The 19,426-nt window shown below is 40.1% G+C and overlaps 2 protein-coding genes across 2 annotated transcripts; one reads left to right on the top strand and one right to left on the bottom strand.

Moving 5' to 3' along the window:
• Nucleotides 1–215: 215 nt before the first annotated feature.
• Nucleotides 216–8,629, bottom strand: rab4a (RAB4a, member RAS oncogene family). Its single transcript, XM_080030934.1, has 8 exons — nucleotides 8,491–8,629; nucleotides 7,547–7,627; nucleotides 7,050–7,164; nucleotides 6,566–6,628; nucleotides 6,295–6,449; nucleotides 5,878–5,973; nucleotides 5,252–5,397; nucleotides 216–4,545 (listed from the first exon to the last, which is right to left on the bottom strand). Exons 1-7 carry the CDS (start codon nucleotides 8,504–8,506, stop codon nucleotides 5,282–5,284), a joined length of 642 nt encoding a protein of 213 aa, XP_079887060.1. The 5' UTR covers nucleotides 8,507–8,629; the 3' UTR covers nucleotides 216–4,545; nucleotides 5,252–5,281.
• A 328-nt stretch (nucleotides 8,630–8,957) lies between these two features.
• phf10 (PHD finger protein 10) lies at nucleotides 8,958–18,801 on the top strand. Its single transcript, XM_080025666.1, has 12 exons — nucleotides 8,958–9,093; nucleotides 10,056–10,165; nucleotides 10,296–10,426; nucleotides 11,535–11,618; nucleotides 11,769–11,893; nucleotides 12,021–12,170; nucleotides 12,266–12,375; nucleotides 12,530–12,677; nucleotides 13,047–13,190; nucleotides 16,961–17,069; nucleotides 17,585–17,773; nucleotides 17,957–18,801. Exons 1-12 carry the CDS (start codon nucleotides 9,022–9,024, stop codon nucleotides 18,052–18,054), a joined length of 1,470 nt encoding a protein of 489 aa, XP_079881792.1. The 5' UTR covers nucleotides 8,958–9,021; the 3' UTR covers nucleotides 18,055–18,801.
• The last annotated feature ends 625 nt before the right edge of the window (nucleotides 18,802–19,426 follow it).

Raw genomic sequence — 19,426 nt, 5'->3', positions numbered from 1 at the left:
GAGCCATACTGTAGCAAACAGGCTGCATAACTTGTCCATATTTCTTATCCGGGGAATTCACACCACAATGGACTCACAGAGCGGTTATGAAGGCAGCATGTCTCAATTGATTAAGCCACCTTCTTAACCCACCCCCCCCCCCCCCTGAGATAAAATATGAGTGTGAATGTTCATGCATTCTTGTACACAGGTATAGATTAAATCAAACACACACTTTCAGATTGTTTACATTACAAAAAGACTTTCAATGTGTATGGGCTGTTTCATTTTAGGATGAGCTTTGTTAGTGAATGTGCTTGAGAACCAAAAGTGGAACTACCGATCGACATGATGCTTAACTCACCTTAACTCATTGCTGATACAAGGTGGAGGATAGGATGACTGTGCTTTACATGTGGACATTTAACATCTTTCTAAATCTTTGTTTTGTTGTAGCACCTTCGAGTTCAGTATTACATGACTTGCTTTCTTAATGCTTTAGTTTTTCATTGCTAAGTTACATATTTGTGTATATATACAGGTCCTTCTCATATAATTAGCATATTGTGATAAAGTTCAATATTTTCTGTAATGTACTGATAAACATTAGACTTTCATATATTTTAGATTCATTACACAACTGAAGTAGTTCAAGCCTTTTATTGTTTTAATATTGATGATTTTGGCAAAAAAGTAAAGAAAAAACAAAAATCCCTATCTCAAAAAATTTGCATATTTCATCCGACCAATAAAAGAAAAGTGTTTTTAATACAAAAAAGTCAACCTTCAAATAATTATGTTCAGTTATGCACTCAATACTTGGTCGGGAATCCTTTCGCAGAAATGACTGCTTCAATGCGGCGTGGCATGGAGGCAATCAGCCTGTGGCACTGCTGAGGTGTTATGGAGGCCCAGGATGCTTCGATAGCGGCCTTAAGCTCATCCACAGTGTTGGGTCTGGTGTCTCTCAACTTCCTCTTCACAATATCCCACAGATTCTCTATGGGGTTCAGGTCAGGAGAGTTGGCAGGCCAATTGAGCACAGTAATACCATGGTCAGTAAACCATTTACCAGTGGTTTTGGCACTGTGAGCAGGTGCCAGGTGTTGTTGAAAAATGAAATCTTCATCTCCATAAAGCTTTTCAGCAGATGGAAGCATGAAGTGCTCCAAAATCTCCTGATAGCTAGCTGCATTGACCCTGCCTTTGATAAAACACAGTGGACCAACACCAGCAGCTGACATGGCACCCCAGACCATCACTGACTTGACACTGGACTTCAGGCATTTTGGCATTTCCTTCTCCCCAGTCTTCCTCCAGACTCTGGCACCTTGATTTCCGAATGACATGCAAAATTTGCTTTCATCCGAAAAAAGTTCTTTGGACCACTGAGCAACAGTCCAGTGCTGCTTCTCTGTAGCCCAGGTCAGGTTTCTGGTTCAAAAGTGGCTTGACCTGGGGAATGCGGCACCTGTAGCCCATTTCCTGCACACGCCTGTGCACGGTGGCTCTGGATGTTTCTACTCCAGACTCAATCCACTGCTTCCGCAGGTCCCCCAAGGTCTGGAATCGGCCCTTCTCCACAATCCTCCTCAGGGTCCGGTCACCTCTTCTGGTTGTGCAGCGTTTTCTGCCACACTTTTTCCTTCCCACAGACTTCCCACTGAGGTGCCTTGATACAGCACTCTGAGAACAGCCTATTCGCTCAGAAATTTCTTTCTGTGTCTTACCCTCTTGAGGGTGTCAATGATGGCCTTCTGGACAGCAGTCAGGTCGGCAGTCTTACCCATGATTGTGGTTTTGAGTAATGAACCAGGCTGGGAGTTTTTAAAAGCCTCAGGAATCTTTTGCAGGTGTTTAGAGTTAATTAGTTGATTCAGATGATTAAGTTAAGAGCTCGTTTAGAGTACCTTTTCATGATATGCAAATTTTTTGAGATAGGAATTTGGGGTTTTCATGAGCTGTATGCCAAAATCATCAGTATTAAAACAACAAAAGACCTGAAATATTTCAGTTGGTGTGCAATGAATCTAAAATATATGAAAGTTCAATTATTATCATTACATTATGGAAAATAATCAACTTTATCACAATATGCTAATTATATGAGAAGGACCTGCATACCTAAACGAAAGTAATTACAACAAGGAATGTGGATTTTGTGCAATATGATGATACTTTAAATAACTGCATTCGAGCCAGTTTGTGTTTTAGACATGGTGAACTTTGACAATCTCAGAAAACAGGAGTGAAATACGATAGTGAAGTTATTAGATAGTCACTGAGACCAAACTTTATAGTAAAGATCCTCTGAATACTGAAGACATTTTACTTTTGTTGAGTTACTGTACTTGTCACATTTTTATAGGTTAACCTGTAGACCAGGATAGTGCCGTTGAATTGTACCAATATTGAGAATCTTAATCAGGGGTTGTTAAAGAAAGACATATAATGAACAATAATTTCAGATGACAGACGTTTCTCCACAGTAAAGAGTCACCGGATACATATTAAATCTAATTGATCATATTACTGATGACATAAGGGGTGTCCAAAATACTGTAACATTTCATCATACTTTACAATTTAGGTTTTTATCGTGCTGTGTGCACTCATCTGATAAAAACAGTTGAGGTTAAATGGATTGTTGCAATGTCTTTAATAAATCACTTTACAACTAACCTGTTCACTGTTTTGTTAATTTTTTGCCAAATTATGCAGAAAACTTAGAAATTAAATGTCTTTAAAGACATCTAACATTAATAAGCAATGGACCAGCTCCTGGATTAGACCATCAAATAACCATGTTCAAATACAATCCTACAATATGTTGTAGTTTTTATTTTAAAAACATATGCTTTTGTCACAATAAATTAAAAATTCATGATATTCATAATGACATAAATATAAACACAAATACAAACACGAGAGAGGAACAAGACGTGGAGAAGCCATAGCAACTGTCTGATCAAACCTACGGTGAAATATTTGTACAATGTGGTGGGCTTGATTTAATAGATTGATGCATCATTTCTAACAGGGTTAAAAAAAAGATTAATGCTTAAATACCCCAATGCAAATTTCAAGTTAAAATCTAAATGTTTTAAGATTTCCAAAATAAAAAAGAGAGAGATGGAGTATCTTTGGAGAAAAAAGCATTCAAAACACATTCAAACACACATCAGACCGTTTCATACCACTGAAAAAACTTGAAATGCATTCAGTTAGTACAACCCCAAAGCTGGCAGCTGGCAGCAAAGTACTCGTGTAAACAGGCAATATTTAGAAAAATGAGGTATGTTACTTTCACACTCCAAACGACTTCTAATGATCTAGCACAGGAAGCCATATGTATGCTCAGGATATTTACAGGTGGTTTATTTTTTTTTAAATCTATGAGCTTGAACAATGACAACCCAGCGTCTGCATTTCTCCACAGAAACATCCTTAACATCATCCACACCAGCTACTCCCAGTTACAAATAAACATCACTGCTGCAAACAGTAATGCCCATCTATACTGCTTACACGTTGCCAGTGTATTGTAGCTTAACATGATAATAATACAGCAGAGCATTGAACAGATGCTGGATATGAGTTCTACTTTCATATACATATAATATATCTTCATAATGAAATACTCTTAATATTCTGTTTGAGAAAACATGCGTCAATCTCTATATACACAAACACTGTACAGTGCGTAAAGATGCTGCAGAGGGAATAGATTTAGAAAGGCAGAGAGCTGCGCGAAAAGACAGGCAGGTAGACAGGTAAGCAGACGTGTATGGAGGTAACAGAGAGAATGGTGGGACGTAAACAACGTAAGAAAAGGTATGGATGATGGGTAATGTTCCTTAGGGGAACTTTGATGGAAGGGAAGGTGTTCAAGAAGGTTGTTGGTCGTTTTACAAATTGGACAAATAGTTTTCTTGCAAATAGTTATATGGGAATGTATCAAGCTGGGGCCAGTATGCAATTAGTTTAGCTTATCAAAAAGACTGTAAGAAAAAGGAAATAGCTAGCCTTGCTTGCTCCAAAATCTAAAAAAATCCACCTTCCAACACATTCAAAGCTCTGTAATTAGTGCATTATTTTTGTGTTTGTTTAATTATAAACACAGAGGGAAAGAAAGCAAATTTTCCAAAATGGGAAAGTGATAAGTGAAGGAGCAGGGAGTTAATCAGGTGTGAAGGATGATGAATAGAACGGTAGAAGAGAGAGAGAGAGAGAGAGAGAGAGAAGTTACATACTGTACATGTCAGTGATTCACATCCTGATTGGAGGGCTGGGGAGGGTTTGGTCCGATAGTGGAGCAGGATGTTTGGAGGGTGGTCTACTTCCGGTTACCGTGGAGATTCTTAAAGCTCGTAGGAGGGGGCTTGGCTTGGAAAAGTCTCCTGGGCTCTCTGCAGGTGCAGCCATGACAACGACGGTTTGAGGAGGTTCTGAAGCTTCCCGTGATGATGTCAGAGAGGAGTCATCAACGTAGCTACCTGAAACCTCCCCACCCTCAGCGGCTGTTCTTCTTCTTCTTTTGGTCTTTACAAGCCTGTATGAAACACACTGATCACACAAACACACGCATACAGGGAGATAAAGATAAATAAAACATAGTGACAAATCCATAAGCACCAATAATAAACCTAGGGTGCATTAACCATTTGGACTGCAAGGAACACATAAACATTACTGGATGAAACCTTAATGAGGTATGACCTACTTCCTGTTTGCAAGCAAAATGCTGGCTGAACCACAATCATATATAAGTCAGTCTCAACAAAAAAACCATTGAAGACCAGTACTAACAAACGATTAATCTGACTATTAAGTATTACAAAAACAGTCAGCCTTAGCTGACTGTCTGATAAATGATTACACGCATGAAATTTCTCTTGAATAACTGTAATGAAGGCTTCCCAAAACATAGTTCCTTTCACATTAAATAGATATTTAGACAGAGTTTAAGGAAGCAGCCAAAAAATAAAATAAAAAATAAGTGTTTGGCAAAACAAAAAAAAACTTGAAAACCCTCTCTGAATTCCGAGCAGCTGAACTGCATTGAGCTTTGAGCATCGAGCGGAACAATGCTCTTATTGTGGAGGGCAGCTGCTGAGAAATCTTTAATCTGTGGCATTAAACAGCAAAAACCTCCCTATCATCTTCGTATTCAACACAGTGCAAAACACACACAAACACACACACACACACACACACACACACACACACACACACACACACACACACACACACAGGTGCTCTGGACGTTTACCTGGTCTGTGTGCGTCAGCGGGCGCGTCCACTAGCAGCCACACTCCTGGCTGCCCTGTGGCTGAGCACGCCGAGGGGAACGGAGCTGTCGTAACGCGGCGTCACCGTACTGGATTCCTGAACCCATCCTCTCTGGGTCCAGCTCACCTAAAAGGGAGAGAGAAAGGTTTAGGCTCATGTTTGCATCTCTGAAAAAAGATGGTTTACAGAGCCTAGGGTATGTATTAACACCAGATTTTTGTTCAGCGCACACACAGTACGTACAGGTACTGGCTTGTGAGGAGATATTCGGTGACTTTGACAAAGAGTGATTTTGACAACAAGCATTCTCCAGATTCTCGCTGACTCCACCTTTAATACCAAGTTTCAGGTCAGTGTAAAAAAAAGCTATAAAACTATAGAATTGTGGACTCATCTGATTTGATTTACACCCTCCTCATGCAATAGTACTTCTGATCATCTCCTGGAACTATGCTCCTGCTTGTTGAGAATTCTTTCCGGACTTGAACCCTGAATATTATTTGGAGCGTCTAGTGTGTGGGGTCTGGAGTTTTACCTAAGCCTGCCTTGTTGATCCCCTTAGGACAAAAGACGGGATTTAAGAGTTACAGGTTTGGGAACACCTACCTGACTCTATCTTGTTGAGGATTTTCCGGGCGCACTGGACAAAGGCCTCTTCAACGTTCTCCCCTGTCAGAGCGCTGGTCTCCAGGAACATCAGCTCTGAGACACACACACACACACACACACACACACACACACACACACACACACACACACACACACACACACACACACACACACACACACACACACACACACACACACACACACACACACACACACACACACACACACACACACACACACACACACACACACACACACACACACACACACACACACACACACACACACACACAGAATACAGAATATCCCGTATGTCCCGTATGTCAAAATTATTTGCACAACAGAAGTTAATTGCAATAATTTGGGTGAAAAATGAAATGGAGGTGCCACTTGATCACAAACTGCAGATCCTACCGTTCTCCTGAGCGAAGCGGGACGCCTCCAGGAAGGTGACCTCTCTGTCAGCGTCCAGGTCCTTCTTGTTTCCACACAGGATGATGACGATGTTCTGACTGGCCAGCATCCTGGCATCACTCAACCATGTGGTCAGAGCGTTGTACGTCTCTCGGCTGCAGTGCACAGAGACCGATACAAAGGAGGTAGAAAGAAGAGACTCTGGTTACATTTCAAATGGGAGAGGGTGAGCTGGTGATCTGAAATGGTGCTCTCTAATTGGCTAACTTACCTGGTGATATCATAGACCAGCAGGGCTCCTGCTGCTCCTCTGTAGTAACTCCTGGTCACAGACCTGACACACACACACAGACACACAAACGTTTACACTTTTCACCAACATCTTTTGCCTCACTCTAAATGGCTCTACCTCCCCCTAGAGGTGCCTACCTCTCACTTTGGAAAACCTGGGAATAACCAACCTCAATTTTCACACAACATAACCATATTAAACAAAACATATTTTGCCAAATTACCGGCAACATTAAACTGAAAGCATCCATAAAATCTGGAGGATGACTTGTTTTATTAGCTCTCTATTACATGTCCAAAGCTCCAGTGTCACTGAAACATTTTGTCCGTCTTTCACCAATAATAAATGTGATGGTTAGCCAGATTTTAACAGCATGGGCTGGGAAGAACATAAATGACTATTTGCATCAAATCTGCCAGCTGGTATTTGACCACATAGAGTTATGTTGGGAAGTTTCTCCTACCTGAACCTTTCTTGTCCTGCAGTGTCCCAAATCTGCAGTTTGACCATTTTGTTGACCACATTGATGATCTTGGAGCCAAACTCTACTCCGATGGTGTGGTTGGATTCATCCTTAACTGGAAAACCCAAACATAAAGCATGTTATGTTGCCATTATTATAAAATAAATGCAACACATAGTGGTGGCCCTGGGGTGTGCCTTATAAAAAAGAAAATACACTGTAGGAGACAAAAAATATTATTTTCCCCAACTGCAACGACGCATTGTTTCCGAAATACATGTTTTTTTATAACATGTTAATTACTCCTACATACAGAATTTGTTTGTTTTGAACACATTTGCATGATGTAAGCGCTTGTCTAAGGAATACTCAAACATGCAGAATGTTACTTATTCTAGGACCTTCCTTTTAGACATTATTACAGTGCTGCACATACAGGCAGTAGAGGTTAGAGCAGCTGTCAATAATGAAGGGTGTGTAACTTCTTTGCAACTTACATCGCTTCTCTATGAACTGGTGCAGCAGACAGGATTTGCCTGTTCCGGCATTCCCAATCACCAGGAATTTAAACAGGAAATCTGAGGTGGGAACACAACAGAAACAATGGTGTATAAACCATAAACACACACACACACGCACACGCACACGCACACACACACACACACACACACACACACACACACACACACACACACACACACACACACACACATTTACCATTACGGATTACAGTTGCAGAAAAATACTTGCAATAATTTCAACGAAAAATTGCCCCACACAGGAATTACCCTGTAATAACAAATAATGTTAAAATAAAATTACTGCAATGTTATAGTATCGTAGGCCTATAGCATATTTTTTGTAAAATGTTCTGCTTAGTACTTTTATAAACAGTCTATGCTTAGTACACGCCTTGGTCAGACTTCTTCAAAAACCACGTTCAACATATCAATGATATGGGCCATCCCCAAAGGATTTAATAACTCCCAAATATGAACTGATCGGGATAACCCTAATGTAAAATGATGCATCCAGGACATCAATCCGTCACAGGCCGTGTGAAGGTGTCCACTACATCCCTGCTGATGTAGGCTATCTAGTTTCCCGGATACTCAGCTCACTTCATTACAGCTCTTAGCCTCCTGTCCATCCCGCTAACCTTCCGTAGGGATTTGTAACCTCACAAACTCGACACATTCACTCTTCACATCTACAGTAAACCCTGCTTTGTGACCTCTGTGATGTTATTTGCGCTGACATGACACATTTAAGGCCAGTAGCCTTCAGACGACTCGGTTAGCCTGTCCGCTATCTGTTTACGGTGTAAAGGAAGGAGCTCTCCTTCTCTTCCTCTCCCTGCCTCTCGACACACCTGCCTCGTTGAAACCTCTGTGGCAGTGACATGAAGATGTGAACATTTGTCAAAAACAACCTCCCTTACCGTATGACTCCGACATCGCCACTGTGGCGTTTGTACAGCAACAAGGAGGGAAGGGAGAAATACAAGCTGACAGATGGATAGCTAGCTAAAGGAAAACAGCTCTGTTGATGATTTCCGCGGATCCCAGCTGATTTTCCCCTCCGACTTCCCGTACGGTGATTTTAATTTCAAAATAAAAGCCACCTTAAGCATTGCAGTGTACAGACAGCCGCGCGGTGGCGCTGTTTAACCATAAATAATTATAGCATGGCTATGCTGTTTAACGAGTTAAAATAGTTTTGACACTTCTGAGGCAGACGTTCTTCAATATCATTCAATTACGTCGAAAGTTGGTCATAAGCCTGGTCCTAAATCACATTTTATTGCCAAACGATAAAATTATTGTTTATAATTTAAATACCATCTTGCCCCGCCTGTCCTTCAGCCCAGTAGCTGGCGGGTTTGTCGTTTGTGAAAATCAACCACGAAGAAGAAAACAAAGAAGCGGCTAGTGAGCTAACCAACCTAGCTGCAGGTTTTATTTAGCTTAACATGGCTGCTGTGCTCCCCGTCAGACCGCCTTGCGACAGCAACCCTGCTACTCCTGGAGCACAATCAATAAAGGTGACATTTGTATTTGGTAAAAACAGGAACAATAATTATCTCAGGTCACGGACGCTTGCCCAGCTAACGGCTATTTAGCTACCTCTGTGCATCAATGACTGTTAGCTTTATTTCAGTATCACCTTTGTTTTCAAATGTGCTGGATGTTAGGGATGGCTTGCTTTCCCCTGCAATGTACAAACATTAAGTCGTTGTTTAATGTCCAATTAGGAAACATAAAGTCGAATTATTCAGTTGTGAGTGGTTTACCAGCCGTAACTTTAGCTTGTTTTCTATGCCCTCTCCTTTTAACACTATACCAATTCTACATGCAAGCCCATGCGTTTGTTTTTGTTTGACACTGACATTATAGAGCACACAGTAGTCTACTCTTGCATAATCTAACGGTGCTTAAATTCAATAAACAGTTTTGTGTGGGGTGCCTCTTAAACCCATGCCCACGGATGCCAGCGCAGCATCAGGCATCAATGGGTTAAAGCCTTTTGGATGCTCACTGTGGTTCAGGGAGCTGAGAAATGATGCTAAGGTCTGATGATGTTAATTTACTTCCTTGGATTTGTGTTAATGTGTGCGAAAGTGACAAACACCACCAGCTGTACAGTATGTTGCTGTCAAATGGTTGAGTTTCAGTTACTGAGGAATCAAGGGCTGTGGTTCCTAAGAATGAATATGTTTTTAAGAAAAATGTATTCAGATTTTAATGAGCAATGTAAATGTTGAACCACAAATTAGATGGCTACGTACAAAGTGCCCCCTGAGCAGCAGCAAAATAACTGGAGAGAGAAAGAAGGGCTCAATAGAGTCAGATGGTCCAACTTGTTAATTCCTTTCATTTAGCCTACATCATTCAGTTTGTCCAGTTTGTAAATGGTAACACGCTGCATGCAGTTTGCCAAAATAACATTTGTTTAATATATAAGTTATAAATTGTGTTTTTCTGTTGTTCTTTTTTTGCTCTGTAGGAGGATGTAATAGAAGAGGAGTCCAATGATGGCAGCCAACCTCCAAAGAGACGGAGAATGGGTTCAGGAGACAGCTCTCGAAGCTGTGACACCTCCAGTCAAGACCTAGGGTAAGTTGTCTTGATACTTGGCAATTTTTTTAATACATTTTTTAAAATACAAGATAACCCAATCATGGCTCGAATTCCATGAAATACCTATCCTTTGAAAGCGCTTTTTTATTCTCCACCCTCCTTGTAGCCCGACATATTTCCCTGCAGAGAACCTGACAGAGTATAAATGGCCTCCAGACGACACAGGAGAGTATTACATGCTGCAGGAGCAGGTCAGCGAGTATCTGGGCGTCACATCCTTTAAGAGGAAGTACCCTGGTAAGACTAAAGCAGAAATGAAAAAAAAAAGTGTTTAAGTCGTTTTTAATGGTAGGGGAGAACGGGGAATGTGAGACATCGGGTATTGTGAGACATCCCCCTGTATCTAGGCAACGGAACACATTTTTGGTCATGTGAGATTTATGTTTTCAAGCCCCTCTTATTTCCCCTGAAGGAGAGGACCTCATGGTGATGTGGTAAGCTTGTTTTTTTCACAAAAATTTATTTTTTGCATGTAAAAGTACATTTTCTTGCTGTCAACTTAATCAACTGCTGTGCCAAAGCAAATTGATTCAGGTAGAAAAACTTCTATCATACATGTTGATGAACTACCAACATATGAAACCATGTGATGATGATAACTGAAGATTAGCCTGAATTGCTGATTTCTCTGGTCTTTCTCAGTTTACCCCTAAACTGGGGTAAACTGAGACACTTTTTTTTAAACAATCATATTTTCACTGCCCTTCGTCCTGAATAAATTCAGATAATGTCCATTGCTAGGAAACATCAGGAATTAATGGGAACTGTGTACATTTCACTGATGAATCATTTAAGCTTGCTTAGAGCGGAGCAAATGTAAAAAGTGTCTCAGCAGACCCTGGTTCGATTCCCGCCCGGGTCGTTCTCTGCATGTCACTCCCTCTCTGCCCCATTTCACCTCTGTCTCTTCACACTGTCAATAAAGCAAGAAAAAGGCAACAACAACAAAAGAAAGTGTCTCAGATTACCCCGTTCTCCCCTACTATTGTATTTATACTGATACAATTGTTTTGATTGGTTGATTATGATGTTAGTATGAAATCTGGTGAAAAATTATTTACTGTTGGACATTGTAACTGATATATATGATTCAGTATTATATATGTGAATCTTTACTTTTACTGATCAGAATAACAGAGAATAATACTTTTTAATTAGTAATTACTGAAATTATACAGTAAAGTAAAAGCTCTGAGAAAGGGTGGACTGGCTTCACTGGCACTTGCTACATATAGTGTTTTTTCTGCTGTCACACTGCTGTAAAGACACTAAGTCATGTTCTGATTAGAAGGAGCTGTTCCTTTATCACTGACAACGATGATGTTATTTCTTTGTTACTCATTAGACATGGAGAGAAGAGACTTATCCCACAAAGAGAAGCTTTACCTGCGTGAACAGAACGTCATTACCGAGACCCAGTGCACTCTGGGTAGGAGCCACAGCCAACACACTCGGACCTCTTTGAAATTGTTTAACTGCATTGAAATCGGATCATCATCTTAACACTGGTTTCACAGTGCAAAGAATTATTGTCACTTGTCCGTAAAATGTCTTCTGCGTGTCTCTTGTGTGTTTCCAGGCCTGACGGCTCTGCGGAGTGATGAGGTGATAGATCTGATGATAAAGGAGTATCCCACCAAGCACCAAGAGTATTCGGTCATTCTGCAGGAGAGAGAGCGACAGAGAATAGCTAAGGAGTATTCTGTACGTTTTCCAACTAAAGGAATATCCTGGGGCTATTGATTCTTTGGACATTTTCTTTAACAGTAGTACCTTTGATGAAAGTCCTAAGTGTACTTCTCCTACGTTCGATCTGTGTTGTCTTTCACAGCAAATGCAGCAGCAGAACCCTCAGAAGGTGGAAGCCAGCAAGGTCCCTGAGTACATTAAGAAGGCAGCTAAAAAAGCAGCAGAGTTCAACAGCAACTTCAACAGGGAGCGTATGGAAGAGAGGAGAGCTTACTTTGACCTCCAGACACATGTATGTCCAACCTGAGAAAACTCATAGTATACAGGGCTTAAGAAAACAGCTTTGTGTAGGATTGGCATCCATTGTATTTTATTGTGTCGTCTCAGATTATCCAGGTGCCCCAGGGCCGGTTCAAGGTGCTGGCTCCAGAGATGACAAGGACGGGGCCTTACCCTGTGGCTCTCATACCAGGACAGTTCCAAGACTACTACAAAAGGTATATTACACACCCAGACAAATGCTTTTGCTTACAATGTACCTGCTTTATTCAGATAATAAACCCCAAAGTATGTTAGCTTTTACCCCAGTGAAATTGTGTTTTGTCGATAGACTGTATTGCTACGCTGAATGTTTTGTGTCGTGCACTACAGGTACTCTCCCAATGAACTGCGATACTTGCCGTTGAATACTGCTCTGTTTGAGCCTCCACTGGATCCAGAGCTCCCTGCACTTGACTCTGAACCTGATTCTGATGATGGCGAGGACGGAAAGGGTGACAAAAAGAACAAGAACTCATCAGTAAGACATAACGCTGTGCTGCTGTAGTAGCCTGCTTCTGTGTCAGATCATACGACAGTCCTGGATTAGTGATAGAGATGCTTAATGATAGACATCTACTATGCAGCCTTGCCAATCAGCCGGATACCCTTTTGATAACACACTAACCCACCCCCCTGCTACATGTAAGCCTTGAGTATACGCTTCCATTATAGTCAATGAGAGCTGCTACACCGGGCCTGTAACCACAGCAGCAGACAGACTTAATACAGCAGCTCATTTCTAAAATAGACTTAAAGTCCATTTAACTCTTGATATCAACATGTAAATGCATTATTATGCATCACCTCCTCCTTCTATCTTTCTTCGTCCTCTTCTGTTCCTCTACAGGACAGTTCTTCAGGAAACACATCAGACGTGGAGAGCCAGGAGGGCGTAGGTGCACCAGGCCACAAGTCCAAGGCCAAAGACAGGACATCCACACCGGGCAAAGACGGCAGCAACAAAGCCAACAAAGCCACCCCAGGGTACAAGGTAGAGGACAAAACCACCTGAACTCTTCTCCAACAACAGCAGCAGCACTTTTCTACCCCCCTCCTCCTCTTTCTTCTACTACCACTCCCTTACTCCATCCATCCCGCCACCCCTCCCTAGCTTTCTTCACTTTGTTCTCCGGCTTCTACAGTTTGTCAGTTTTCTTCAGCTGGGACAACCCGGTCCGGGGTGCGCGCACACACAGACACACACACACACACTGGGGGTCCTCTCTTCAGTTTTTGTTTTTATGAATGCCACGTGGCTTTTTTCTCCCTCCCCCTCTTCGTACCAGACTGTGAGCAATAAGAACATTTTAAAGGAACAGGTCATGTGTTTCTTTTTCACTGCACTTTCACTTTTTGGGGTTTTCAGCAAAGACAAATTTGAACTTTAGGAGTTTTCTTTCCCTTTGAATGTCTTCAATATACCTCTTGTCTGTCCTCACTTGTCAAAAGAAATTATACACCCAAGACAAGTAAGTGGATGTTTTGGCTGCTAGTTTTTCCTTTTTCATTTTTGAAAAGAAAAGTCTTTTTGTTATACTGATATAGAAAATATAAACCACATGCAAACTGTGGTTGCTTTTAAGAAGTAGTTGATGTTAAAACTAGAGAATTTTAACATTTATATCTGAAGTGTAGAATGCACTTAACCTTAATGTTTTAAGTGTTTATTGTTATAATAATATGTTTGTTTATACACCATGTGATGTTTTGTTAACCTGTTAAGACATAGCAGACAGTTGTTTGACATGGGGTTTACCTGTCCCTATAATGTCACTTTGGAGATACGTGGACTTGCCGACCTTGTTCACACTGTTGCTGAGCTGAGCTAAAAGTCTTTCTGCTGTCTGTCTGGAGCTCCACATCAGATTACCTTTTCTTTTACAACCATTGCTGGCTTTTGTTTGGGAGCCATTTTAATCCATTTAAATGTTCAAGGGACTATAGATGGGAAGATAGTATTATTTCTGGGACCAACTTGTTCCCTTGATTCTTGTTTCACTTTTTCCAATCTACAACCTTGCAGAAGAACATTTCTTACACCTAAAAAATATTTTAATGAGTATGATGGATGATGGAAGTCCAGTTGATTTCAGCTCAGCTTTGTGGTGTGGGCATGGTCCAGTTACAGAGTTACCAGTTTCAGTGTGTTTAATATCTATTTAACTTTACTTTGAGGTTTTATTTATCTGATCATCTGCCTATGCTTTTGAGCCTACAGACATGACTTGTAGCAGAAGCATAATATCCAAGTGATGAGTACAAAAGGACCTAGAGATGCCTTTCCTCAAGTATGATCCATAATTCTCTCTGCAAACTCAGAGATTAAATGTGCCAGTCCATAGAAAGTCCCAGTAGATAAAAGGTTTATTGATTTCTAATGACTATTATGTCTCAACACATGACACTACATGTGACAGCAAAATGTTTAGTCGTGATGCAGGTTGCTAGCTGATTAACAACACTTCACTCAGGGCTGGCTACTCGTCTACAGTATGTGCAGTGGCTATTGATGACCTCATGACGAGTAGTGTGGTATTTCACAGCCCATTAATAAAAACTAATTCTTAACAACAACGTTGTTATCATGTCATGTCATACATGTTTCATATTCCCTACATGTTAAATCTATAATCGCACCATTAACTAAACTAAATGGGACATGTTCAGGCCTATGATTCGAGAAAATGAATGGCTCAACAGCCTTTCTCTAACATACACATAGATGGGACATTATGGAGATAAATACTGGATTCACTGTGTGATGCGTTTGCATGCAGTAATATGAAAGAAATGACATGATCAACTGCAGAAGATTACATTGAATAGCACAGTTTTTTTTTAAAGATTGATATCCTTGATATTGCTCCGTCTAAACGATTTTGTACTGATTTGATTTTCAGAAGGAGCTCATCTCTGGTTCTTTTGTACGTAAGACATTGAATTTGAGGGCAATGCTTATCACTTTAATTTGCAAGGTTGACTAGAGTTGAGTTTCACTATATAATGATCGTGGAACACGGGGAGATGGGAAGTACTGAGGAACAGCTAAAAGGTTACAAACAGTCTCCCATACTGACATGACAGGTACTGACATGACCATGTGATCCACTGATCTAAAATCAGTGGAATCCCCTAGCTTTTGGTCAGCCAGTACAAAGTTCCCATTGAATTGTACCTTTGTATGTATACTCTGTCTGATTGAATATGTAATGCTTAGAGCTACATAACGGCTTACAAAGGCCAATGGATAATATGACAGCAAAAATGCCAGAAAGTTAGAAAGAGTATTTTAATTTATGTTCATAGAATACAGTATCTCTTGTGTTGACCAAACTCAGTTCATTTAGAATAAAACTCATTAAAAACGAGTTGGATTTAAACACGCAAACTCATTTTGGATTTTTCTGTGTGGATGTTTCCACTGGAGATATGTTTTGAGTGTGGGCATCATTAGAATAAATAACGTGTGAGAATTTCCTGTGGCCATAAATAAATTTATACAGTTGTAACATTTTGAAAGAGTCAGTTCACAATAGAAATAGGACGATATTTTCACTGATGGCGGTAACGCAGCAAGTCCAAAGTACAATACATATTTATTTGTATAGTGACTGAGTATGTATGGAAATGTACACTGGGGGCTGTGTTCAGCTCCTTTTTCCTTTTCCCCCTCCTGCTGCTGTGTTTCTATTAGTTTAGTTATCTGCTTTGTTTTCATCCTTACCAAATCATGCCCTTTATTGACCCATAGTTTTGTTCCTAAAGCTGTTTAGTCTAACCTGCTAACGTCCGGTCAGGGGGACATTGTAATGAAGGATGTCACTATTTTGATGAATTAGAAGCAAGTCGACATTATTTAGACAAAAAAAAAACACATGCCCATGAAAAACAGGAAAAAAAAGTTAATTTTCATACACAAGTACAGAATTGGATGAAATGTTTTATGCTATAGGAGTAATATTTACTTATTTGAAAGCTTCCTCAATCGTCTTAATAGTTTGGCTTCCTTCATAGGCGTGTAAATTAAAAGTTTCCATGTTTACCTATGTGGCATCCCGATTTAAATGTCCCCAAACCTTCCTATCTTTCTACTCTTCTTTCCTTTCTGACCCCTGTTAAACTGAAAGTTATTTTGCATTTAAAGCAACTCTTCGGATGTCCACATCCAAGATTAGTAGACTGAGCACTTTTACATGATAAATAATGGGTGATGTAATTGTAAACCGGCTTTTCTTATAAAACAGTACTGCCTTGATCTGTAAGGTCAATCTGCTGCTGTCAAGTGAGCCAACACTTGACCATCTCCATGAACAAAATTAATCTGCTATAAATTACAGACGCCACCTCAATAGGGTCTGTTAGACACCATACGCCTTTCTTGTATTTTTACTCTGAGATCCATTTTAATCTTCTGGTACTTTGTACACTGTTGCACTTTATTGTGAATACTTATTTTCAGTGCGCTGAGGCCCAGTATCCTGGGGTTGCTCCTGACCACAAAGGCTTTGATCAGCTGTGATAACATTTCAAACTTTAACACTTAGGTGGATAGAGCAGCTTAATGCCAGGTGATGCACACGATGTACACGGGTCAACATGTAAATTATGTATTTTGTCCCCAAAAGTAGAACATGCTTATCCATTTGTTAGGATAAAGTGCTCTTTTTTTTGGTTTGTTTTTCTCTAGGCATTGTTGAACTACTATAATGTCCATGATTACAGGATAACCATGGTTTTTATAGCATTATTCTGCCCTTGCAGCCTAAGGTCATTCCAAATGCTATATGTGGCATTTGCCAGAAGGGTAAAGAGGCCAACAAGAAGGGCAAGCCAGAGGCTCTCATTCACTGCTCCCAATGTGATAACAGTGGTAAGTTCAGTTTCATTTTTAAAGGACACAACAACAGCACAATTAAGCAACATTACATGTGTGTTTATTTGTGTGTAAATGATCCTCCTCTGAATAAAATAGTTATTAACATACGTGGTAATCAAAAATCAGTGGTGAAAGGAAATGGCCATTGAACTAATTTCATTAAGTTCTTTATAAGCAAGTTTTATACTTTCAGGCAGGTGTTAATATTGTGTTTTAATTATGTGACAGTTTACATTTGGACAGTAACGCTTGTGTAGTTTCAAGGGATGTGTATAATTCACTTTTCAAATGACTGATATTTGCGGTATAGTTAAACATTTAAAGGCTCTGTCACTTATTTTTTAGTATTCATATACGGCAGGCAGTTATGACTGCATGGGGGAGAGGGGGAGACTGGGCATGTCACATAATCATAAAATAAGTCCGACTTCAGATAGTCCTTATTAATATCTCTGGTTCTGTGTATGCATGTTTGCCTCTGCACATGTGTCTCTGTCTGTTAACCTCAGGTCACCCATCCTGTCTGGACATGAACGGGGAGCTGGTGGGTGTGATCCAGACGTACCGCTGGCAGTGTATGGAGTGTAAGACCTGCACCGTGTGCCAGCAGCCCCACCACGAGGACGAGATGATGTTCTGTGACAAATGTGACCGAGGATACCACACATTCTGCGTGGGCATGGACTCCATACCTACTGGTGAGTGGATGGACATGAGGACTGTGTATGGTGGGCAGAATAACATACCTGATTACCATCCCACTACACTGCAAGAGAGAAAGGGAAAAGCAGACTTGTGGAAAACATTCCTGTCAGTCATTTGCTTTGTTATCCATTGTATTTTCTTTTATTAGTATTCATTCATTCTATCTGTCTCCTCAGGTCTTTGGGTGTGTGAGGTTTGCGACAAAGATTTCACCACTCCCAAGAAAAAGGGAGGATCAAAAACGCCTAAGAAGTCCAAGTCAGCTAAAAAATGATCAACTGCATCATATACCACAATACCCTGACCAAATTGTACTAGAGTTAATTAATTCAATCTATTGCATATGTTGTGAAAATTTTCATCAGATCATTGTAATCCAAAAACAAATGGGTAGCCCTTTGGCCAAATGACAACCAATCCAAAACGCCACATCTTAACCTGCTGCTACTCTTGATTGATTTACAGGTCTTTAAGTAGACAGGCTGTACTACTGAAACAGTCAATGTTAACAACAGCTACTTCTTTGAAAACAGCATTGTTTTTGTATCTCATAAACTACAGTTGATATTTTTAATTAACCTTTATTTAACGAGGCAGGCCAGTAAATATCTTATTTTTACAAAGTAAATGATGAAATGGTGCTTCTAATCCTGTGTATTTAAATGTATTGGACATTGGCCATGGCAGACCTCATGGCTAAAGTGGTTTTCAGGTATTTATGTTATGAGTTTTGTTTACTGAAACAAAGTGTCTCAATTTCTGTGTGGGATTTTGTGGTCAACCTCTACACTATTAACTATTATACAAAAATGTAACCACTCACTGTAATTACATTGAAATTTAACATCCATCAGCTATGCGTAGTGGAGTGATATTTTTTTAAGTCACTTGATACAAGTTTTATTTTTATTTTTATTACTTATTGTATTTTGTATTGTACTTCAATAAGCAGGTTGGTTAAGGAAAATGTCTTGCCATTGTCATTGTCACTGATTTTAAGAAGTGTTGTTTTTTTCTTCAATAAAACAAAAACAAAACTCTCTTCATCCCTTACCCAGCCACTTTGGAGTATATTGTCAGCAGGTTTGAAGCATTCAGTTGTGCTGATAACTTAATTCCTATTTTAGACCAATTGTAATGACACTATGGTTGCGTTCCGAATCGCATACTCTTTCTTTTTTCTATTCTACATACTACATCTGACGATAAAAAGAATCTAGTTAGGATGCAGTAGGCATACTATTGGGACGTACTTTTCTCTCTTATTTCATCATAACATTGCGCCTTGATCTTGCCTCTTGCTTTTATATCCGTCGCATCCCCGTTTGTTTTCATAACATGGACCTATAGGCTTCGTCGATGTTACGTCACTTCACGTGCGCACTGGATTGTGGGTCAGAATCGCCCAAATAGGATGCACTTTTCAACACTAACAATCTTGGACGCATGAAGTAGACCATCCGGGTATTCTAACCATCCTAAATCTGGCCACAAGAATCGGGACATCCTAAATCTTTTTTCTACATACTATATAGTAGAAAGTATGCGATTCGGAACGCAACCTATATATAGATATTTGTGTTTAACTCGCTGTGGTTTTTTTAAACGAATTGCAAATCTGGTTTATCCAACTGTTTATGTATATT

This window comes from Ammodytes marinus (genome assembly GCF_949987685.1).
Source record: "Ammodytes marinus genome assembly, chromosome: 1".
Lineage (NCBI taxonomy): Eukaryota > Metazoa > Chordata > Actinopteri > Uranoscopiformes > Ammodytidae > Ammodytes > Ammodytes marinus.
This window is presented reverse-complemented; position numbering and strand designations above follow the sequence as displayed.

What these genes read in the sequence shown, in the direction of transcription:
- rab4a (XM_080030934.1), bottom strand. An exon ending in CCAGTTCATAGAGAAGCGAT is followed by an intron (nt 7,165 to 7,546) that starts GTAAGTTGCAAA and finishes TGGGTTTTCCAG; the next exon opens with TTAAGGATGAATCCAACCAC. An exon ending in GCAGGACAAGAAAGGTTCAG is followed by an intron (nt 6,629 to 7,049) that starts GTAGGAGAAACT and finishes TGTGTGTGTCAG; the next exon opens with GTCTGTGACCAGGAGTTACT.
- phf10 (XM_080025666.1), top strand. Translation starts at nt 9,022, where the DNA reads ATGGCTGCTGTGCTCCCCGTCAGACCGCCTTGCGACAGCAACCCTGCT. An exon ending in AAGCCACCCCAGGGTACAAG is followed by an intron (nt 13,191 to 16,960) that starts GTAGAGGACAAA and finishes CTGCCCTTGCAG; the next exon opens with CCTAAGGTCATTCCAAATGC. An exon ending in CATGGACTCCATACCTACTG is followed by an intron (nt 17,774 to 17,956) that starts GTGAGTGGATGG and finishes CTGTCTCCTCAG; the next exon opens with GTCTTTGGGTGTGTGAGGTT.